General features: G+C 44.6%; 1 protein-coding gene across 5 annotated transcripts in view; it reads right to left on the bottom strand.

The window, feature by feature from the left end:
- LMO1 (LIM domain only 1) overlaps window positions 1–22,765 on the bottom strand; it is a 59,584-nt gene extending 36,819 nt beyond the window's left edge. Inside the window, exons 1-2 of one of the 5 annotated variants that reach the window (XM_023928621.2) lie at window positions 17,959–18,048; window positions 17,454–17,555 (exon numbers count right to left, since the gene is read on the bottom strand). In XM_023928621.2, the coding sequence (XP_023784389.1) occupies window positions 17,454–17,478 (25 nt within the window). In that variant the 5' untranslated portion in view covers window positions 17,479–17,555; window positions 17,959–18,048. Of the gene's footprint in view, window positions 1–16,628; window positions 16,653–17,453; window positions 17,576–17,958; window positions 18,049–21,892; window positions 22,035–22,652 lie in introns of those variants that run through there. The other 4 variants (XM_086892741.1, XM_086892738.1, XM_086892740.1 and 1 more) reach the window with 4 other exon arrangements.
- Between the last annotated feature and the right edge of the window lie 1,434 nt (window positions 22,766–24,199).

Raw genomic sequence — 24,199 nt, 5'->3', positions numbered from 1 at the left:
AGAAATGAAGATTTCTATCTTTTGAAGAGGCAGGATGAGTACAGAGCCACTTGGATGTCTGAGAGAGGCTGTGAAGATGAAGGTATACAGCAGAAAGGGCTCCTCAGACACAGAAGGCAAATGGCTGCACCTCCAGCTTTGCACCACAGCCAGCACAGGGACAAACAGGCTCAGCCACGGCGCTTGGGAAGGTCTCTGCTCTTCCTCTCTTCATTCCACACAATAAACCATCCCCTTCAGCCACGCGCTGTCAGGCAGGAGCAAGACACAGCCTCCATCCAGAGAAGCACCTCAGCTGAGGCAGAGCTGGCGAGGCTATGGGACACCCTCTCCTGGCTGGAGGATGCCCATGGAGTATCTTCAGCTGTCTCCAGATTGAAACAGGGGCTGGCTTCTGCTTCCCAGCCCTGTGCCAGCAGCACCACCAGCCCTCCACACTGCTTCCCACAGGACAGATGAGGCTGGAGGAACTGAGTGTTTGCAAGAACTCTGCTACCCCACAGCAGAACTAGACATGAAACCACCCTTCTGAGCCCTCTGCATGGGACTGTGGCACAAGGAGGAGAAGTGCTACACTCACCACCTCCCAGTTCTCTTGCTGGACCTGGTTCCTGTGGGGCACCCTCTGCAAAACCAGCCAAACCTCATGAGATGCGTGAGAAGAGTTAACACGAGTTGATCAGTCATCATGTAAAATGAAGACTAAATCTTGACAAACCCTTAAGGAGTTAGAATATTCTTCTGTGTACATTCTAAAAATGGCAGGTTCCACATCCCCTCAGCATCAGTTCTTCTGGCTTGGAGCCAGTAACACCAGAAACCCCCAAAACCCCCAGCATGCCCTGGTTTAAACCCGTGCATGCCCTTCTCCTTGGTGTCTACACTTACCTCCTCCAAAACACTGAGATCCAGTTTACTTCCACATTTCCAAAGATGTGCTTTGTTGCATACCTCTTGGCTAATGTTTTTTAAATTTATATGTAATTTATAAAATTACATAGCTATGTACCTTATTGGGTTTGTGCATTGTTCCCCAATTGGTTTTCCCTATTTTAGAGGAAAAGCGCTTTACCATAATACATAGTATAAAGCAGAGTAAATCAAGCAAGGGGTAGGTGAGGATGACATAAATTGCATAAGTGATACAAAAAGCACAGCCAGAATAGCATTTGATCCAGTGTAACACAAAATCTTACTCCCAAAGTAAACTGGAAACAGACTGACAGCCAGCACCCATGCTGATCTGCCCTTGGGTCTGGTACTGAAGCAAGAATCGCATGAACTTACATGGGGTTTTTTTGCAATTCAGCATGCAGCATTCACACCTGAGATCTGGAGCCCAGAATTTCATTCCACCACGGATTACCAAAATGCTGCTGTTTTGTGAGAGTTACTGTACTCTCATTGCACTTCTCAGTCTTTTTCTTGATGCTTAATTCAAACATTCTAACTTAGAGGCAATTTCTTACTCTGCTCTAGGCATATACTGACCTACACAGCAAAGTACCAAAAAAAACCCAAAACCACAGGCAGGATCAAGTCCTGTTGGGTTTTTCTTTTTACATGATGTCTTAATGATTTCTTCCAGGACACAGAAAGCATTTTCAGCACTTATTTCATGAAAATACCGATATTCAGCATCTATTGGAGGTGCAAAACCTTTCCTTCACTGGGTAGGCATCTCTCAACTCAAGGGTAAACACTTAAGTGGAAGGAGTGCTCTGAGAGCTGGCAGGGAAAATGCTGAGTAAACACAGCCCTGCTACCAACACTACTCCTTTAATGACGAAATCATTCAGATGTTAAAGTTGCCTCAAGCGCTTGATCATGATATGCAGTGTGAGGAAAGTTCAAAATCAACTCCTCCTCCTGCATTCTCATACAACTTCAAACGGTAATAGGCACTTACCTGGCTTGCTTTACAGATCTTGCTTTGATAAGCAAAATTTTAACTGGGTTAATACCATTTGAAGAGTATTCACTTAATTGAAATAGAATGAAACTTGTCACACTGTTCACAGCTGGTACTGTAACAACTCTCATGACCCTCCCTTGTAGCAGGGACCAGTGTAATCATCTTCACAGCTGACTTGTTCCGTAGATCTGATAGAAACTTGAGCCAAGACCAAGAAATGTTTGCTTTCTTGGATTAAGCATCATGAAGGAGCATTCTTGGGAGAGTCAGTGCTGCAAGCTCACAAGCTGAATGAGAACAGCACGCATCGAGAAACTGTAAGGACAGATCAGGATTTGGCAAGGATTTGTCGAGCTCAAATTTTTATCTACTTGCTTGGGCTGGGAGTAGGGTGGGAAACAAGTCATCATTTGAGACTAAAACACTTGGACCTTGTGCAGTGACGAGGAAGGAGCCAACCAGCCTGATTAGAAAGAAGATAGGATGAAAGGAGAAGCAAACACTGAGTATCCACCAAGTGTAGCACGGGGGCGACTGCAGCATGTCCACAGCTCCTTAGTGCACTGTTTAATTGGGTAAAAAGTTTACAGCAGTAAAAGATGGTGAAAATGTTTGCCTCAAGAGGCAATCAGAGCTTTGTTTACTGTGCAGAAAATGGACTCAGTTGTGTACAGTGAAACATGCCATAACTAAACTACATTGACCACAAGCAGCCCCTCCAGCCTGGAAGTGCATGTCAAGTGAGGACATGACTGTCAGTCTCTGGTGTCATTTTTCAAGTCTTGCAGATGGAAACCGTCTGACTTCATGGCTGGTCACCTTCAGGAGACATCAAAATCACTCTCTTTTCCTCCACCTTGGCTGGTGCAGTTGTCGCCATCAGCTCACTGAGGATCCTGCCAACACATATTTTCCTTCTGAGAGTGACCACTGGCAAATTGCAGCTGTGGATGCAAAGCGTGGCCAAGTGCCCACGGGGAGCACAGAAATTGCACTGGGCACAATTAAATCTGAGCAGCACATTACTGCAGCATGACCTCTCTGCTTGCTCAAACCTCTCAGCAATTCCACCATCCCTTCTTCCTGGATTTGTTACGACAAATCCAGGTTTTTTGGTTGCAAGACAAAAAAAAAAAAAAGGAAAAAAACACACACACAAAAAAAAAAATCAACCAAGGTTTTACAGCCACATTGCACTTGCCCCAAGACAACCCAGAAGAATCTCTAAGAAATTGCTCAGGGAAATCTGATCTCCTTCACACAGATGCACCAAACCCTCAGGATTGTTCAGCTGGGAACAGCACTGATGTCTATCAATCCCCATGAAGGACCTCAGTGCTGTGACTGTCACCAGGAAGGTCTTCAGCGTACCAGACATCACAGGAGGCAGGAAATCAGGAATCCCCACCTTCAGCAAGATGCTCTCTGACTTACAATGGCCAGCCCCTGTGTCCTGGATGAAGTTTTAATGCTGGTGAGGCACCTTCCCTGGCTATTCCATCATTTTGAGGAGCCCCTGGCTTGGTGAGGAGGCTGACAGGAGGTCAGGAGCACACCTCAGCCCAGCCTGTTTTTGTTCCATAAGGTGCTCAGCAGAACTTCCACGTGACAGGCTCCACTGCAGCAGGAGCAGCAGCAGTGCCTGCTTTGGTCCAGACCCTGATGGAGCAGGAATACACCAGTCTGCAGCCTGGCACTGCTTCCCACTGAGCCCATGACTGTGTGAGGCAGCTGCATTCAGCTTTTTAAAAGCTACTCCAAGACTAGCAACTGTAAGTGTGACACCACAAACCCCACAGCCTTGTGTGAGTCAGCACCATTAATGTCATTCCCACATTAATTCATGATGCCTTTGAACACCGATGCTCACATGAAACCAGGTTAAAAAGCTTCAATTCCTGAAAAAGGAGCAGTGATAATGCTGCACCGAGCTAATTTTATTTGGTCTGGGGTTTATTTTCCCATTCAAAAGAGCACTCTGCTGCCATTTCCACTACAAGAAATCCCATCTCATTACAGCCAAGCCCACGGGGTAGACTGTGCATAGGGGAAGCAAAGGAAAGATTTTGTGATATTTAGGAGCTGCACTTGCTGAAGAACAGCTGCAGCAGTCAGTATCCCAAGCATGCTACCACAAGAATTATGTTTCTCTCCCATCCTCCCCAAAGTATTTAATTCAGGGCAGAAGGGGTAGAACGTGTTCACCTTTGAGCTCCCATGCCACAAGCAAGCATATTCATTCAGCTTCCCTATTTAACTAAATGGAGTTCACACATGCTGCAGGATAAAGTTACCTCTTGCCATCTGAAAGCAGTCCAATCAATGCTGTACACAGAGAGTAGCATTTGAATCAGCCTTAAGTTAATTCTTAGTCGTCGAAACTGTGACAGCATGCTGACCCTTTCAAGTCAACTGGGAGCAGGCAATCTTTGCAGAAGATCCTCAGGCCTTTAATCAGATTCTCAGTGGGTTTTAAAGAGATACTACAGCATCAGTTTGTAAACATCTCTCTAGTGAAAATAAAGATTACTTCTGACCTAGCCAATTACTCAGTCCCAGAAGATATATCCTAGAGTTATAATTGAACGAACCATAGGGAAAGAAAATACATTTTAGGTAGGGGGTAGCAAACCCAAATCCCAACTTAGGATGCAGGCAGCACTGTATCCCACAAAAAGATCAGATACGAAGTGCAGTGATTATAAAAAAAGTCCATTAAATCAACTAGCCCTTTTCCCCACCATGGCAAGATTGCTCTCTTGAGCACAGAGCCCTACTAAGAAGATTGCAAATTATCAGCTGAAGCTCTTCCTGAAAAGCAACTGTGATGGGGAAAGACCAGATCATTATTTTGAGGAGACCCATAATATCAGGCATTTGTTTACCACATCACAGAGAATCTGGGGTGAGATGCCAGCTCCTGGTAGCATGGATTTGCTGCAATACGAGCAAGGAATGAGAAAGAAAATGCTGAAGAAAGAAAACAGAGGACCTGTGCTCAGCACCGAGACTGTCAGAGACACTAAACAGCCTCTTGTTGCATTACTTTAAAACTGTGCTTTAGCATGAGCAGCCACTGCACTCTGTTGTGGAGAGATATAATTACTGATTAAAAAAAAAAAAAAAAAAAAAAAAGTAAAAAAAAAAAGTTATTTATTCTGGAGCTATTACAGACTAATATGTAACAGACATCATCTGATGGGCCATAAAGGCTCTGAGGGCCATTACAGCCTCACAGGTCAGGACCTATTTGAAGGTTTTAAAGTTTGTGGATCACTGCTCTCAAGCTGAACAGCACAAGCAACACCTGCACACAGAAAAGCTAGGGGAGACTTCTGGGAGCAGCAGCTGCTTATGCGTTTTCACACTCAGATCAAACCAAATCACATCACTGAAAAGAAGTTCAGAACCTGCAGACATGGCTTTTGCCATTCTCATCAAGGAGTTCACCCGTAAGATTGTAGCTTGTGCCTTTTTACTTACTTATTTATTTATTTTTATAGGGAGCACTGAGGAAGAAAATGACACTATAACTTCCATGCTTCTCCATCAGGGCCCCCCCCACCCCCTTCTATTTTGCTTTCACCGGAAACTAAAACTCCCAGCCAAGTGACAGGTTTATAAAATTTTAATAGGGAAGAAAAAGGTAACCTCAGGCAGGATCTTACATGCAGACTTTCGCCATAAATGAATGTTCATGAAAATACAGGAGTTTTATGGAAACATTGACAGAGGCTGTGACATAAATGCCTCAACATGGACTGATGAGAAAGACTAGTGAGTCCCAGCTCCTGCAGCCAGAGTCTATTGCAACATCCCTTTCTCTAACCCAAGCAAGTCAGCTTCATGCTTCCACTACCCTCTGAGGAAAGCGGATCTAGAGATCAGAAGCCCAGAAGCTTTTAAACTGCTAGCCTAGAAACATTCTTAGCCATTTCCAACTACTTGTTCTAATGTTTGGGGGTAAAAATTCCACTTTTCCTTCCTCCCTGGTGCTTCCCCTCCCAAGTGCTTATCCAGACCAGCCAGCCTTCATTTTGCAAAGGCAGATGAGCTGAAGCAGAGATGAGCTTCATGAGCATCCTCTGTGCCCTACACCCACATGGATTTACTGTCCCTTAGCTTGAGGGATCTGCAAGTTACTCACATCAGACAAGGTCTCTGACTGCTTCTCCCCAGCATTATTAACAGGAATCATTATTAGCAGTTTCTTCTTCAGTTCATTTCAGGATTGCATTTGCCTTTTACCAGCTACTTCACACCTCAGTCCTTTTGTGGTCAACCACCGTCTGTCCAAGCCACTCTCTTCCTCCTCTGGCCCTTCCAGCCTTTCCAGCTGGTGCTAATTCCTGCTTGTAGATGTTCCAGTGATCCCCAAAGGGATCTGCTGGGGTTCCTGGGCTCCTTTTCTTACTGTTGTGCACTTCATACAGGAATGAAACCAAGGGGCAACAGCTCAAGGCTTCAGTCCCCTTCCCACCAGTTACTTGCACCACAAAACATATCAGTGGTGGGTTTATATCATCAGGAAGTCTGTCCTTAGTGCTCACAAAGTAGTTATCCCACACTCTGTACTGAGAGGTCATTGGAATGACTCCTGCTGGAAAGCAGAATTCATGGCTTTGGTTTCGGGATCTAAAACACGGCTTCTGAAGACAGAGCGATGCTTGAGGTTCATTTCTGCTCTTCACCCAGGTTTGGAATAGAAGCATTATTTCTCATTCACAAAAAAAGAGAGAGATGCCACAAGGAACAGCCACATCCTGTTTAGACTGTCATTTCTTAAAGCAGCAGCAATCTAAGAGCAGTGCTCCATAGCTAAGGTGGCACAGAATCAGAACAGCTGGGAAAATCTTATGTAACAATCCTGTACAGAGCTAAAGGAGTTTGTTACTTTTTGCCAGCCATGAGCGTGTACAAGCACTTCTGCAAGTCAAAATTCCGTCTCTAGAAAACTTGAAGCTTCTTAATTGCAAGAGAAATGTGGGTAGCCAGGAACAGTACCTGTGCCATAGACAAAACCAGTGGTTGTCTCAAGCACGACAGAGACCTTAAATAGCCAAGACCCACCTCCACCCAAAAGCTGCTCCTGATCTCTTCAGAATTTAATTGGCATTCTTTTTAGCACACACATAAGGCAGATTAAAGAAAAATCCAAAGAGTATGCAGGGTGGAAGCACCATTACACAGTATTAAAATGTCAGAGGTTTGAGCTCTGTGTTGGTTTAGTCATGAGTTACCAACAACCACTGATGGCAGACATAAAGCTTCCCTTGAATTATTAAGCATAAAACAGCAGACTGTAATATTTTGCTAAACCAAAGTACAGACACAGACAAAGATGTCATTTCAATATTTGAAACCAGCAAGTTTAATTTAAAATAAGAGCAAACCAATAAGCTCGGAAAATAGCAATGTGTGAGAGGAAAATTACACTGCTAGAGAAAAAAGTGGAAGGACTTAAGAAATTTATAAAAGTAATCTCCAAGTGGAAATTAGAAATCAACCCCTAGAAACAGAATAACACAAAAGAAATATTACTGTCCACTTTCTAAATCAATATAACACTGCTACACGACAGAATTACCATGGTAACTCAAGTAAAAAGAATAAAGCAATTCTTATTATTTCAAAATAAAATCACAGCCTGAAGCCCAGCTTTTATTACAACTGCTGATAGATCGCTGGCTTGTATTTATCTGAAATATTGCTTTTCAATCAGCTATTTTATGAATGTACAAATTTCACTGAGCAGCCCACTTAGACCAAATGCTCACAACCTGCCCCCCAAAAAACTAGTCAAGGAATCGATTTTATATATGCATACTTTTTCTTTTTTCTTTTTTTTTTTTAAAGGGATCATTACTATATATGTTCTTTTCCCACTCTATCCAAGTTAAAGGGAGATAAGGAAATGAGCGAGAGTAAGTTAAAACCTTGTTTAGTCTGACCTTTTTAAATTCCAACTTCGATTCCCTGGAAAAACAACAACAACAACAACAACAATGAAAAAGCAACATAACAACAGTAATAAGAAAGAACAAAGAGGAATAACAGCATACCCTAAACACTGCAGCCCTGCACAAGGGCAGGGAACGCGCCTACATCAGGGGGTGCGCACAAACACACACATGAGAGGAGGCACATCTGTTCCCTCCTGATCAAAGGCAAAGAGAAAACGCTGTCTAAAATACAAAGTTGCTCAAGGACATTTTGACTTGCCCTGCTGGGTACTTCAGACTTTTCAAACATTGTTTGTACAGCTTGGAAAGTGCATCAAGCTCAGGATACTTGTCTGCGTTTCAAGCGCGCTGAAGGCACAGCTCAGCCGAGTTCCCCCACGCCCCCACTGCTGGTGCCACCTTTTAAACACATTAGTGCGAGTGGAAAACCAGCAGGTCACCTTCTGCTCTCCTCCCCCAGACGTTCAAAAGAGCATCGATCGCCACCTGAAAGCAACAGTCGGACTTAAAAATAACAGGCTGCTCCTCTGCCCCCGGCCGCAGCAAGCACAGCCCGGGGTACCCAGGGATGGGGCAGAGCTCCGGGGGGCTGCGGGGAAAACGCCTGGACAGCCAACACAAGTGATGGATGAGGAGTTAAGCCACCATCTACCCCCCCAAAAAAAAAATAAAAGGTCGCTGGGGCAATGCCTGTAGACTGTCAGGATGTTTTACAGCACTGCCTTACCCCGTGTTTTTGTTGCCCCCATGAACGTGACCGATGCTCACGGTTATGGCAGGAACACAGGCTGGCAAAGGCTCTTCTTCAACAATTTGCAATTGCTTGGACTGGACCTCAGGGATAAAAAAAACCCCAAAATTAAAATTGCCAATTGAGAGGGGATCAATAAAACTTCCCCCGAAACAGTTAAGGAGAGCAATTGCTTCAATAGCGCTCTGTCCTTCCCAGGAGATCCGGAGGTTATTTCTCCCTTCTTCTGCAGAGTCTAACCCAGCATGGGACAGCAGGCAAGGTGGGACCCAGCAGAGAGAAGGAACAAACCAGGGACAGCTGAAACACAGAAGTCCACCCATGCCTCATGGGGGTCAGGCACATGCCCCAAGATATCCAGGCCTGAGTTCCAGAGGATGATCACTTGGGGTGCACAAATTCCTCAGTACTGGCAAAATGCTTTGAGGATTAAAAGCAGCAGTGATGTGCCAAGTCTCATTGCTGGAAGTAAAGACAAATGCTGCAACAAGAGCAATAAGCCACCTGCCAGCTGTCTTTTATATTAAAATATTTCAGTGTTCTTAGAGCCGCTTAATTTCCCATCTCGCTCCAAGTCCAGAGGAACTTTGTGGGTTGCTAGCTTTGCCATGCAGCAGTGACATTGCTCATTATTTTTAAAATAGATTTAGAAGCTGTGATCACACAGTTCAATCTAAAAGTATGCACTGTTTTTAGTATAATGCGGTCCTTTGCCATCTACTGCAAATGGGTTTAAAAGCAGTGGTGGAAACAACGTGTGCTTAATCTGAATGTGGACTGCAGAGAGGTTGCACACTCAAATATCCTGTTTTATGTGGTATCTGGTTGTATTTTAAAACACTTTTTAGAGACTTGGAGCCAGGTGAGGTCACAAACAATCACACACAGATTAGAAAAGGGAAAGGAGCTGGGGGGAGCAATGGGGAGCCCACTCTGGCACACTGAAATAGGACACTCTAAATATCACTTAGTATTCCTTTAAAAGAAAAACTAGCTCAAGTAGTAAGCTTCAGAGAAACAATAAATGCAGAGGTGGTTAAAGAGTTTTTATTCAAATAAAGTCTTGCCCCAGGAGATGGAAGTAGAGTCTTGGAATACAGAGATAAGATTTTACATGTGCTAAAAGCATCAGTGTGACACTTTTTGGGAAAAAAAAAAAGGGAGGGGGGAAATACCTTCGTTGTTATACATGACAAAATAGCAACTAAATGTTTGCTTTGATCCCAGCACGTAAAGGGTGAAGCTTTTAGGCAAGGAGCGGCAGGTGATCTCAGCTCTTCTGCAAGTCCTAATGCTCCTAAAAGCCACTCTTCCAGTTTCTGTAATTGGGCATCAGTAGTTAATGTAGTATTGACTGCATTACATGCTCCTGTGCATCCTCTCACTAATGCCAATTGCATCACCTTGTACATTTACCATATTGCTTAGCCAATAGCTGTTAAAAGCAATCCAAATCATGAATCATATAGGAAACTTTTAGCAAGACACGACATCCAAAGGAGACAATTTACAGTTGAGTTAATCTGGGTACATTAGCGAGACATGGATTCAGGAAGACAGACCAATTTATGTTACTTTGGTTTTACCCTTTATTGCTTTGTATAGGCAAATGAATGGAAGGGCATGGAGTAAAAACAGATATAAAGGAGTCCTTTTCAAAACAGATCTCCATTCTGTGCAGACAGGTCAAAGGGTTTGAGACTGATGCTTATTTAGGCTTTCATAACCGTAACAGGGTACTTACAGAAATCATTTTCCACAAAGGAGTATAAGGATAAATATATAATGGATCCTGAATAATGTTCAGTGCCCACCCTCACTGCAAGTACATTAACACAGAAACCTGGCTGCTCAACATTATCTAAGGCATGTCCAGGAGTCACCTGCCACCAGGAATGCCAGGAAGAGGTTTCACACAAGGTCCCAGGCAGGCCTGCTCATGAGCTCAAGGCAGGAGGTGTTCTGGAAAAGACACCAAGGCTCACCAGCTCAAGCCAGTCCTCTGCCCAAACATCTCCACCACATCACCTGTGAACACACAGGAAGTCCAATCTTCTCCCTACCTGCCTCGAAGAGACTGCATCTTTTTGAAACATATACCCATTTCTCTGGAACAGAAGGAGAGAATACAAGAGGTAAAGAGATACTTCTTAGCCCACTTCAGCTGCAAGATAGAGCCAACCAGGAAAGAAACTAGGAGCGAGTTCCCCCTGAAAAAGTACATTTTACAGAACAATTTCACACTGGATGCTTGACCAAAAGATGCATAGCAAATCATCATAGCCCCTTTCTGCTGTTCTGATCAAGCTTGCTAGCATCAGTAAAACAGAGATGGGAAAAAAAAAAAAAAAGACAGCTAGGAAGTGTGCTGTTGCCTCAGCTTTTATGGGTAGTGAGTAATTTGCAGTATTTGTGGAGGGGAAAAAAAGTGGTAGAGGAAATCTAGGGGAAATAATGGCTCATCAGCCAAAAATTTTACAAAAGGAAAACTGAACTGCATCCTTAAATATTGGATTCCCAAATACTGGAAACTCTGGTGCTCTGAGCCTAGCTTAAAAAAAAGATCATGATTCCCCTTTGAAAAGCTTCCAGAGTCCCTTCGAAAGAGTTGCACATGCAGGGAAAATGCCAAAACAAAACATTTTCACTAGCTGATCAATTTAAACAGCTGTGGTAAAGCTGCAGCCACTGGCACCATCATTAACAATTTAAAGCATGGCTGCTTTTGTCTTCCTTCCCAGTTACATTCTCATTATGCCTTTTTATTTATTAGAAACACAGTCCTCCGGAATACATTTCTATATCTCAGATCCATAATAAACCAAGTAGGAACATCCCTGGCTTCTGCTCAAATGGATGTTGGCGAGAGGGTTAATTGTTTAATTCTGATCCAAGTCCTCTGCAGTTCAGTCATGAATATGCAACAATCATCCACTTTTTCTTTAAGAGAAATTAGAACTGTTGATATCAATAGTTTAAAAAGAAGACAAATAATACTTTCGCTGCCCAAATCGCCCTTTCAGAGTTTGATTAGCACGCAAGGAACTCTGAACATCGGTGTAAAGAATTCGAAAATGTTCAGTGAAACTTAAAAACCCTCTAAATTTGGACAAGAGCATCCATTATCTGCTTCCATATGGAATGTTGGTAGAAAGTGGTTTGCAAGAACTTCCACTGGAGAGTGGAGCATCTGTTTGCATGGATAGTACCCCACATCGTGCCTGGAAACTTGGGCTTGGGAGTCATCCCATTGGAGGACAGAGAAAACACACACACACACTGAGAATGAAGAAAAGAGGAGCTGTGGTGAATTCTGCTCAGATAGGTTTAATTATGTTAATCTAATAGTGAACAACTTTCATTTTAAAACACCCTTCCCTCCACCCCCAAGTCTTCAGTGAATAGGAGCTACATTCACTGAATAAATCATTCCCTGGCAACAGTTACGCACGTTATTGAAGTTAGGGGCAGTGATTTCTATAGGGTTTAAAACAATGTCTGTGTATTCTAAATGATGACAATTCTGTCCAATTTTTAAAAGATATAGACCCATTAGAGTTTTATAGTTCAGCATTTAGCAGCATCTGCAGTGCCTTCTTCATTCTCACACTGCAACACTTAATGCTTGATACCATTATTCTGATTTTGAATTGATTTCAAGTAAAATACCTTATTTGCCATAAACTTTCATATTCTTTACCTAAGTAGGACTCCTCACAGATGCAATCAGTCATAATGCTAAAAGAACAGTTTGCCTTTAGCAGAAATGTAATAGCTCATGCTAATGACAGAGAAGCAAAACTGAGCAGCAAGCACATTTCCAAAGAGAAGAAAACCATCTCTAAACACAACGCCTGAAAACCTTAAGAAAGCCTACAAATGAAATCAATTAATCCTCCAACCATGATAAATTTCTTAACCATTTCAGAAACGTATTTCAGACTCTGCTGTGACCCTTTATCACCAGACCTAATGGATTACTTTATTAATAATGCACTGCTCTTAAAAGGAATTTTTCCGAAGATTCTACCATAAGAGAGCATTTTTGGAATGGCTATGACAAACAGGCTGACATGTTCACATTGTATTTATTAAAGATAATAAAATTTAACACTAACTCCAAAGAAGACGAATTATGTTCTGCTGCCAGGGTATCAAGTAGACTTTCTACTGCATTAAACCAAAATTAGAGCAACCCGATTTCCAAAAACAAGCTGCTTCCTTTGCCTTATTACCCAAGCTGAAAAATGTCCTCACACTGTTTCAAGGCTTGTTATGTCAACCAGGCAATTATCACGTGTCAACAGTACCTGGGGATGAAGTATGATGACATCTCACCCAGATCTTTCAGTTATCTAGTCTGAACAAACACTAAGACCTATTTGATTGCCTGCCATACCCTTATACAAAGCAGTTTTCTCCTCTCAGGCCTGCTACCTCCTTCCACTTCTTCCCCTAGGATGGGATTTCTTTACATGGGTATCTTGGTTATCAGTGCTCCAACTACAGCAGCCCCCACTTCTTGAATAGGTTTAGGCAATTACTTTACTACCCCGTGGTTCTGCCATGCTTCCAATATTTGCCATTTCAGGGGCAGAAGGAATCTCCAGGAAGAACTGTCTCTAGCTCCACACTCAGTCAGCTTTGGAGAAAGAGTCCAAATGGATTTTTGGTCCTTTATGGCCAAACCAAGTCTCATGTTCTGCTGCCCAGCGTGCTCCGATTTTATCTAGAATACTTTTTTAACAACTTTTTATCTCCTGTTCATGAATATAGTAGTCATTACTGTACTTCTGAGTCACAAAAGGATGCTGTGTCATGAACTGAAGCCAGACCAAACCTCCAAAAACCACACCAAAACCGTATGTGTGAAGATCAAGCCCTCAAAAAACCGACAGGTAACTCAGCTAAATAGGCAAAAATAAGGACTTTGGTGACCTTTATCAGTCATTTTTTGAACAAACTGGTGTCTGGGAAGATGTGTAGGGACTCTCCATGTATGGTAAGCTAGACATTAGTGGACCTCAGATAAGGTCCGAGGTAGAGTGGCACAGGAGATAGAAAGGAAAAAGAGACAGAGCTTCAGGAACATTAGGCAACAGAAAAGTTAAATTCCATGCCACGTGAGGAAAAGCCACCGTGCCATCTCCCTTTCTCTGCATGAGCCCTCAACAGGTGCACCTGAGAAAGGCACGCTCAAGGGAAAACAAAAGATACCAGCAGCACGCGGAACAGCTCTTCTTCCTACGCGGCACCATTTCTACCTGCTCTATTTTAGTGTGTAGAAAGACTTCTTATCTGCAGAACAGGATTGCTTGGACCTGTGTTGCTGGAGATAGGTGTCTCTCCATACCCATCTACCTATCTATAGGTACCTCCTTATGGCAGCTGGCACAGTGCCTTGTGAAGCCAGCCCACAGCCCTGCTGTCCTGGCCAGGCCGCTGTGGCACGAATTCCTGTCACTGACATTATACAATCCATTTCTCTGCTTTTCTAATTCCAAATGCTGCGGTTTTTTACCTTCTGTGTGGGGCAAGATGGGCTCTCACACAACAGGGAACGCAACTGCTGCCACTAATCCAGTTTCAAATTACCTAATATTCATTGCTTTAAATATCTCTCATCAACCTAAGACGCATTCTCCAACCCCAATGCACACAACCACTCAGTACCCATGTTTTCTTCTCATTTTTAAAGAAACTACGAGATTTTCTTTCTATATAAGAACCAAGGTACATGTTTAATGGAGTCCTCTGATATGTTATTTACTCAGCCTACTCTTGCGATCTGTTTAATCAGAGTTCTGCTCGAAAACACAAAGGACCCGTGATTTGGGGTGCTCCTGTCTCTGCAAACATCAGGAGGAACACACAGCTGATCAGTGTTTTTACAAGTGCACACACACTCCACAATTAGGTTGAAGGATGCCATGTCTGGTTAACACAGCACAAGTTAGCTGAAAAGGAAACTTTCACCCCCCACACACATAACAAAGAGCCGTGATTTCTATTAGTGCATTTCATACCATACATGCTGATTACCAGGCTGTGCTTCATTGTTAGCAGAGATTACAGCTGGGATAAGCTGCAGCTTTTTCCTAATTGCTATTATGATGACTGAATTTTTGTTTTGTGTCAAGCATTATTCACACATTATACTCCAAAATTTGATCCCTCTATGATGCATTATTGATTCCATGCAGGCAATCATATCGCCGCCAATGTGAAGAATTAATTTGGGCTATTCTGCTTGATTTGCATTGCTCCATCATAGCAGAACATAGTTCTGTAGGGAGGCACAAATTGAAAAGGGAGATTTAACAAAATACAGAAAATGCTGCCGCCCTTTAAAAGAGATGAATCTTAAGGAGGGGAGAAAAAAACCCAAAAAACCCCCAAACCCAGCACAACACGTGTGGTCCAGAATGAAATAAGGTCAGTCAGCCAAATTCATCTTAGTCAGAGGAAGGTTACAAGAGTAGCCTTATGCCTCTAATAAAGTAAACTAGCTTGCTTCAACTTATATTGCCAAAGAAAACAACTGAACACCTCTTAGAGTGACACTGCTTCAAAGCCTTTGAAACCCTGTTAGCTTCATTTGTTTTCCCAGCATAAGCAATACTCAAGCACTTAGCGTGTCTTTTATCCACAGGCCAGTCAACTGCAAAGCTGATCTAGAAGATGTCTAACAGATGCTCCACGTCTACTCATTTTTTTTCCAAAGTTCTACTGTGTTTACAAAGGAACTTATGAGATCTTAACAGAAAGAAAGCCTGGGATTTATTTTTTTTCCCCCCCTACCAATTAGATTATTTCACAGTTTTGGGATGCCAACTTAATTAGGACGGAATAAATTCAGAAGGGCATGACAACTAATACAGGGACTTTGATCTCACATTGGTCAACTCTTAGTCCAAATCTGATTGAATATGCATACCAGGGGGCACTGACAATGATGCATTTCTACTTGGTCTCGTATTTTAAAGGTGTCAAGTCTTTGTGAAAAGCCCACATTATTTCATTGTCCCGAATGCTTCATGAAACAAAACCTCACATGCCATCCCAGAAACTAGATTCAAATTCTACATGTGTGAACATGTCAGAGGGAGAATTTAGAAATTTTAGAGATTTTAAAAATCAAACTTATAATGACTCAAAATTCTAGGTCTAAAATACTCCCTTTTTTTTTGGAGGCAAGGAAAGAGGGAAGAGAAACTTTAGTAGAAGACTTCTGGTCTTTCAATAGTCAAGCCTTCCTAATTATTTTCCAGTGCAGTACTAATTCAGTTGTAAAATAATAGAAGACAGATATGGGTTGGGGAATAAAAATCATATAATTTCAACTTAATAGCACTGAGCAGCTTTCAGAACTAGTCACAAAACATGGTTAGCATGACCCCAACACAGGAAAGTATGTGACTTTGAATCACAAGTTATTTTCCTCATAAATATTTTAAAAAGCAATACATATATTCAAGTAAAATCAATGCTACTGCCAAAAAGCCCAACTTCCAATTTCTCCAAGCTCTTTTGCTCCCTGTGAAAAGCTGTTTCCTGTCTACAGTCTTACAAATATTCAGTAATTTCTCTTCCTTTCAAATGGCAACAGCCTATGACTTTTTCTTCTTTTTTTTAACAGTTAAAGAGGTTTCTGAAATAAATTTTAAAAGATCAGGGAAATCCATTCCACAGCCCACTTCATCCATTTCTACAGGTGGAATGAAATAAGGAGATAATAGCTGGAAATGCTAGCTGTTAAAAGTTAAGACGCAGTTCCCACTTTCCATGCACAAAGTGCCACGCCAAGGCGGAGGTCCTTGGCAAGAAGCAGCGCCATGGATGGAAGTCCATGTGGATGGCTACAGGAGCCTTCTGCTCTGCCTCAGTTTCAATCCTTGCTTTCAGTGTATGAGCTATGAGGGAAGACCTAAGCCACAAAGCAGCCTTAGCAAAAAAAACGAACCCAAAAACCTCATTAAAAAGTTGTGATCGGACTTACCACCTTCGTCCCAGTAACTACTGTTGACTGAGCAGTTAAGTTGCACACCCTGGCAGGCAAGTGCAAAAGATAGCATCAGGTCATTCAGGCTGCTAACTAACACTGTCTGATATCCCTCACATCAATTTGTTCCCCTTAAGCACCCTTGATAAGGACTAGTCAGCTTAAAAAAATAAGCATATGTGAAGTCCTAAAATCAGTCAAGCTCTCCTTCAGCTTCATTCATAAAATTACAACCCAAATGAACCTCCGCTTCTGCTATTAAAAAAAGGGAGGAAATTCTTAGAATAAACTGATGCTTTTTGGGTTATTTTTTTTTTTTTTTGCCACAGAGGCTTATTAGCTTATTGTCATTATGTTTATAGCTATGAAGAAAAGCTGTGAGAAATAGATATTAAAGGCGCGCATTAAAGAGACCTAAATGGCATGCAAATGAAAGGGAAAGAAAAATCTCAAAATTAGATTTACAATAAAAGCTGTTAAAACAAACAGACTAAAATGGATACATTAGAGTAACTTGCAGGGGAAAAAAAAACCAACTACACAGATATTTAAAAAAAGAAAAATCAAGCTGTTTCTGCTATGTCCTTCAACAAACAGAGACTGGAGTAAACCTTTCTTGGCTGTCCGATCATGTCAGAGATGAGGTAAAAAAAATAAATAAAGAGCAAGCATGCTTTTACCTACACGAGATAAAAACATCAGAAGCTCAGAGCAGAACGCTCTGAAATGCACAGCGCACATCTGTCTCAAAACTACTTATTTCTACATTAGCAGCAGACGGAAGACACCGAGCACAGGCTCACACAATCTCAGCCCACCTACCGTCCTCCTTGTCCAGCACCATCATCTCCGCAATCAAGAAAAGTCCGGGCACGGATGCTTCTTCTCCAGCAGCCTCCGCTCAGGGGAGAGGAGAGCAAGTCTCTGGGAACACAAATGAGCTACGGTACAGCTGATCGTCCTCTAGCAGCGAGTGAGCTCTAATTACCCAGTTGTCCAGCTTTTAACCTAGATTGCACTCAGTTAGAATTACACTCAGAAATAAAGCACTTTGCAGATACAAAAGCAGTCTCACCTACTTTTGTGCCTCAGAATTGCAAGGAACTAAAACTGCAATTTAGAAAGAAGGGGGATCGGAGCTGTTCCTTTGGTTCTCACCTTCTAAATGGCTCAATTTACGCAGTATAATCTATTTTAATGTAATTGCCTTTGATAGCTCATAACCCCGGCTGTTGCAACCACACAGCTTTCAGCCTTATAAAGTGTTTTCCCTCTGGATTTAAGCCGCCTCTAAATCCGAAATTATATTCAGAGAGGGTTAGAATACCTAAGCCCGAGCGGCGCTGCCTCTGCCTCTCAATTGGCGAGCCTTGCACACTTGCTGTGCATAAATGCAGGCGTTTGGCAGGGCCCCCGCTGGCGCTCCTGCCGGGCTCTCCTGGCGGAGCGCGGCTCCCCGGCTCAGCAGCACCACCTGCAGCCCGCCCGGCCCCCGCCAGGTGCCGCCGGCCGCGGGGCCACCTGCGCCGCCGCCCTTTGTCCCCCGGGCCCGGGGGATGCTCCCTCCCTGCCAGCGGGGCCGTGGCTGGCGCCACACAGCAGCTCGCACAGGCTCACAACTCTCCGGCTGCCTTACACCGCCGCTGCCCGGCTCCGTTTCACGCGTCTCTGGTGACCTAAAACTTGATACTGATTTTTCTGAACAAATATTTTGGGGTTTGTTTTCACGTGACGGTGTTAGTTTCAGGGTGTACTCCGGAGAACGCAGCTCCGTTTTCACTAGGTCGATGTTAAAGTGAATTTCCCTAATCAAACGCGATGCAGACCCTTAACAGGTTTGCTGCGCTTTTCAGAAATGCCATCGATGCTCAAATAAAAAGTGACAAGTTGGGGGCCCACATCTTTTATCCTTCGTCCTGCAACTCCTGTTCCTTTTTCAGACAAGTCATCTGTTGTCTCCAATGGCCCTCGCAGGGACTGAGGGATCAGACACTTCGCTACCAAGATCAACAGCACCGTTTCACCCATCTCAGTCTTCAAATCTGAGAAAACATTTCATTTCTGCTTTAATGATACTTCTTCCTCCCCTTTACAACTGATCTAAAGAGCATGATAGCGGGCTCAAGTTATATATCCTTAATACCAATTTTTAATTAGATTCCTTATCCCCAGCTGAAGTGCCTTTTCCTTCCCCCTTCATTCACAATACTTAATCCTAAAAGTCCTTGAGAATATTTGATGTTAAATGTATCGTTTTACACTGAACTGTTTTCATCTAGTGCTTCCAACAACTCCTGTTTCCTAGTGATTAGTTTGCAAGCACTGAATATGTTTTTTAGCGTAAGAGCGCAACCACCATAAATAATCATTTTCTTTTAGGAAGTGTTACAAGCTAAAAAGGAGGAGGACTTTATCCCAAAGATTAAAGTCTAATAGTTAAAAGCATCCACACAAAAATTTAAAAAAACAGAGCATTTTCTAGATTTGAGGCACTTCAGCACTTTCAATATACTACTGGCCTCCATCAGAAAACGGCGAACTCCAAAAATGTTCCGTCTTTCTGTCTGTGTACTTTTCAACCTTACCACCTTCAAAAGGACAGACTTACCCCAAAATACATGGTACATTTCAACTTCCACTACTTGGTAACTAAAAGAAAGGCAAGGTTTTGATAAAAAATGAAGTTAGCCATTGCCTGTCACGGCTGACTTCTGCAGCAGAGCAAACTAGCAGATATAATGCACTCTAGAAAAATATGCAGTACCAGACCAGTGTGCATTTTATTCCTTTACTGCTCCATCATGTCATAGAGGCTGGATTACTCCCTGTGCAAACAGATTTTTTAAAACACTTTATCTGCTTACTCATTTCACACACCAACAATTAAAAAAAAAAAAAAAAAAGTTTTCTAACCCCCCAACACATTTGTACAGCAATTTAACTCAACTACAAATAACACAATCTGTTGGAATTAATCATGCTACCTGATGTCAGTTTACTTTTTTAAGCAGAAATCTGGTCTTTGCGATCAAAACATTTACGTATTTGAGAAATATCTTAACTCTCATTATCTCGAAATTTATAAATGCGCTGCACGTTGCGTAGGTTGGCTTGCCCACAGCAAATTCTGCAGTGATTTACACAGTGGAACTGACTAAAATGCGGGCCTTGAAGTTTTTCTCTCTCAACCTCTCTTTCCCCCACCACTCTCTCAGTTCCTAACGTTTTCCCTCTTCTCTCAGTTCCTAATGTTTGTTTGGGGAAGATACCTGCCAAAGTTCCACGGTGAAACAGTATTTTCTAATATCAAGTCATGTTGCATCAGTCAAGTTACATTATGTCACTTCAAACATACAAAATGCTGTTACCTCCCTGACAAAACTTGACGCCATGCCACAACGCATCAAGTCAGAAACATTATTATTGTTGTTATTTTTTCAGTCTGCCCCTTCATCCTCAATGATATCTGTGAAGACCCACAGAAAAGTATTATTGGGTCTCTCTGCTACTTCTCGGCGCCACGGAGCGTGCTTGCCAAGGAAGCTTTTTGCTCAGAAACGCGGGGTGGAAACACAAACCCGCAGTTATCGCGCCGCTGGGGCAGTCCTGGCGTCACTTTGGGGCTGGCACACAGCCCTAAGGCCCCGAGCTGCAAGAATGGGCAGCTGCCTCTGAGGCCAATGGCCATGGCCCAGCTTCCCAAGTAGCCTTTAGGGATGCAAAAGCAAGGGGCACACATCTACAAGGCAGCAAGTGTCCTCCTTGAGATGCACAAAGACTTCTGGGAGGGGTAATCCTGAAATCCTGCCTTCTCTATGCAATAATAACTATGAATACCCCCAGCGCTGCCAGAGACCTCAAAAGAGAACCCCTCAAAGAAAAACTCTACATGGCAAAGCCATTTAAATCAAGGGGAGAACTGGACAGTAGCCACAACGTGGGGATTTTTAGATGGTAAAAATCAGACCGGCTTCTGGGAAAAAGAAAAATAAAAGGAGAAAAAAAAAGGCCCATTTATGGGAGTAAAACAGACCCATTTTTTATTAACAAGCTCATTCAAGCTTGATTTCAAAAGGAGTTGGTTTAGTTAGCAAAAGCTTCCATTTTAGTCCATTTGTAACCTATGCAGGTCCAGCATCCCCTTTTAACATTCACAGATGAGCAGGCAAGTGGAGCCCATTTGAATCAGGCAGAAAGAAACTTACAAAGGTAAAATGACCTCTTCATAAAAAGAGTTTCTTCTCTGAGTCTCACCTTCTGTCCCTCATTTCTCCAGTGCACTGTTAAAAGTGACCATAATATCTCCTTGAGTGTAACTACTCCATCAACAGCACAGGAGATTCCCAGGCATTACCGCACCTTGTTGCTCTGATGTTCACATTCCTCTCATCAGGGGTTTGTTTCCTACTTTGCTCCTTTTTTAAGTGCACCCCGCACTAATTTCCTCTTTACCTCTCCCATCCACCACCATTATTCCCTTTTATACACAGCCACTCATGAAATCTCCTGGAAAGAGGCTGTTGAGAACTGTCTGGATAATCAAGGGTTCTAGTTTCATTTCCTTACAGCACTGTCAGGCCAGCCCTGAGCTCCTCGTGTTTAATGAGTACATCTGAGACACTTGAAAGAGCCCAAACACCCCTATTAGGAAACCCTCTTCAGATCTCGGTCTCTCCTCGCAGCTCACCTGTGCCTCTCGCCCCTGCAACGGAGACAGCATCCTGCTGGCAGCCTGTCAATCACACGGAAAGACACGGGCTGGCAGGCACCCCCCGACAGAGTCACCGGCATGAAGACATCACCCGGTTATTATTTTTATTAAGGGGTATTAACAGAGATGTTAAGAGCCCTTCCTCCCTTTTCCTCCAGCAGCTGAGCAAAACTGGGGGGACTCTCGCAACGCAGGTTACCCCTGAAAGTGAGGTCGGGGAGAAACACAAACCCTGTTCCACACACCAGTAAGAAATTACTCGTGTTCAATTCCTCGGTCATTACTTAACCTTTTAACCTAAGTGCACAGGGGGGCGAGGGATGAGGAAAGTCTTTCTACTCTTCTCTCTGACCAGTTAGGTAAGTTCATTTTCTCTTCCCCAACACACGCGCTTTCCCACCGGAGCACCAGACCCCATTAATAACACTACATCAGTTTGCTTCGGAGGGCTTCAAGAAACCGGAGGAAAAAAGAGCTGCCGGGAGAGGGATTCTCCGAGGGCCCGGAGGCATGTGACGAGCGTGCAGGAGCGAGCTCCCTCCCCACGCACCTCTCTGGGGCAGCGAGCATTTAACCTTGTGCTTGTCAGCGCTCCGGCCCCCTCCCACTCGCCAGCCCGGATCGCTCTTCGTGCCCCGTCCCACTCGGCGGTGTCGCGGCGGGCAGGCTCTCCCCGTTCTGAGGCAGAAACTCCGGATCAAAAGAAAAGGGGAAGAGGGAGGAAAAGAGGGAAGGAGGGAAAAAAAAAAAAAAAAAAAAAAAAAAAAAAAAAAAAAAAAAAAGAAAACAGCGAAGGAGAGCATCTCCCACTTGTCTCTTGAGCCTGGCATCCACTTTTCCGAGTTGAAGCCGCCGCCAGCCCGACACAGAGACGTTCCGTGGCCCTTTACACAAGCCGGCAGGGCCGCCCAGCCCGCAGCGGGAGCGCGGGGCGGCGTTCGGGCACCCGCGGCCTCGGGAGCCGGCGGAGCTGGCCCGGCAGGGACCCACGCCGAGGCCACCGCGGCTGATGGCGGCCCGGTGCGGCGGCCGCGGTGTCAGACCCTCCCCGGCCGGCCGCAGAGCGCAGCGGGGCCGCTGCCAGCCGCTGCCGCGTCCCCGCCCGGCCCGGCCCGGCCACCGCGGAGAGCGCTCCCGGCCGCCCCCGGCCCCCTTTGTGAGCGGAGCGGAGCGGAGCGGGACGGGCCGGGCAGCAGCGCCGTGCCGCGGTGCGGGGCAGCTCCCCCGGCCCCGCCACCTTCCCCCGGCCCCCCGGCCCTGCCTCCCCGCCCGGGCGGGAGCGGCGGCCCCCGCGCCCCGATCCCACCTACCGTCCTCCTTGTCCAGCACCATTGTCCCGGGCGCCGAGGGCGGCCGCCGCCGCCGCCGCTCCGGCTCCTTGGGGCGCTCCCCCTCCAGCCGCCGCTCTCGGCTCCGGGGCGGGCGAGGCGCCGGGCCGGGCACCGGGGCGCTGCCGAGGCGGGGGCAGCGGCGCGGCCGCCCCGGCGCTGCCCCGGGACGCGAGTTTGGAGCGGGGCTGCGGGCGGGCTACGGCCGCGCTGGGCGGCGGAGAGCTGGAGCCGCGCTCCTGCAGCAGCCGCCTGGCCCCCGGCCCCGCCGCTGCAGCTCGAGTGCCAGTTTAGGGATCAAAGAAGAAGGGAAGCGGGAAGGGGGGGGGGGGGGAGAGAGGAAAAAGGTAAGGGAGGACCAATATCGGGGGCTGCTCCCCCTGCTCCGTCCTTGCCCAACCTGCGCTGTCAAAAATTGTCTTAATGTAATCGCGTGTGATCGCTCACAACCTCTCTCCCCTTCGCTGTTGCTACTGCAAGAGCTTTCCAGGCTTCTAAAGTGCTTTTCTCTTGATTTCACTCTAAATCTAAAATTATATTCAAAGGAAGGGGGGGTGGGAGGGAGGAAAGATGTGAACCTATCACTGAAAGCAAAAGCACTTGCCGCCTGCCTCGCTCGCTCGCTCTCTCTCTCAATTTATGTGCTTTGCACTCTCTCCTGCTGCTGAATAAATGCACACATTTCCCAGGGACCCTCAGATTCCCCTGTTAATTAAATCAATTCATTATGCTCAGATCTGATTAGCAGCCCCTTCCCCCCCTCTTTGAATCAATTATTCAATACACAAACATAATTGCCTGTGCCAGAGGTGTCTAAGTATTAGCTTATTTAACTCCAAGGACACTAATTACCCCTAGGGCAAGGGAACTTTTCTCATTAATTCTGACAAAACACAAAAGCACAGTTAAAGTGTGTGTGTATATACGTGTGTGAGAGAGAAGATGGGGGAGCGCACAGCCGAGGAAGGGAGGCATCACTCTAACGCACGTGTTACTGTATAAATAAGCTCAATTTTTCTTTCTACCTTCGTGATAGATTTTCCCCCGCATCTCGCCTTTGCTAAACTTGCCCTGTCTGCCTCTCTCTTTTTAAAGTAAGGAACAGATTGGCATTGCGATGGTGTCAGCTCTGGAGTGAAAGTGCTCGCCTTCAAAACCAAAAAGTACATGGGACTGATAGGGAGCAAAGCAGAATTTGAAAACAGTTTGCTAAAGCAGAAAAGTCTGCGGCAGACAATCTTCTGTGTTTTAAAAACCCGTGAAAAGCGTAACCCTCTGAAGCAGCAGGTAAGATGATACATAATCTAATATGTACTGGGAACAGTTCTGAATTGTTTACCATTTGAATTAATGTCAGTGCCCACTATTAATGTGCTTGCTTCCTACGTTTACCATAATGGGCTTGATTTCCATTAGCTGAAGCTGGAATGCTAAAAAGAGCCCGGGCAAGACTGATGCAAACCGAGATCGACCATCATTGTGGTGTCTGAGACGCATGACTTGTGGCTGGCATGTTACCCAAGTTTTAC

Source organism: Cyanistes caeruleus, chromosome 6 (genome assembly GCF_971803275.1).
Source record: "Cyanistes caeruleus chromosome 6, bCyaCae1.hap1.1, whole genome shotgun sequence".
Lineage (NCBI taxonomy): Eukaryota > Metazoa > Chordata > Aves > Passeriformes > Paridae > Cyanistes > Cyanistes caeruleus.
This window is presented reverse-complemented; position numbering and strand designations above follow the sequence as displayed.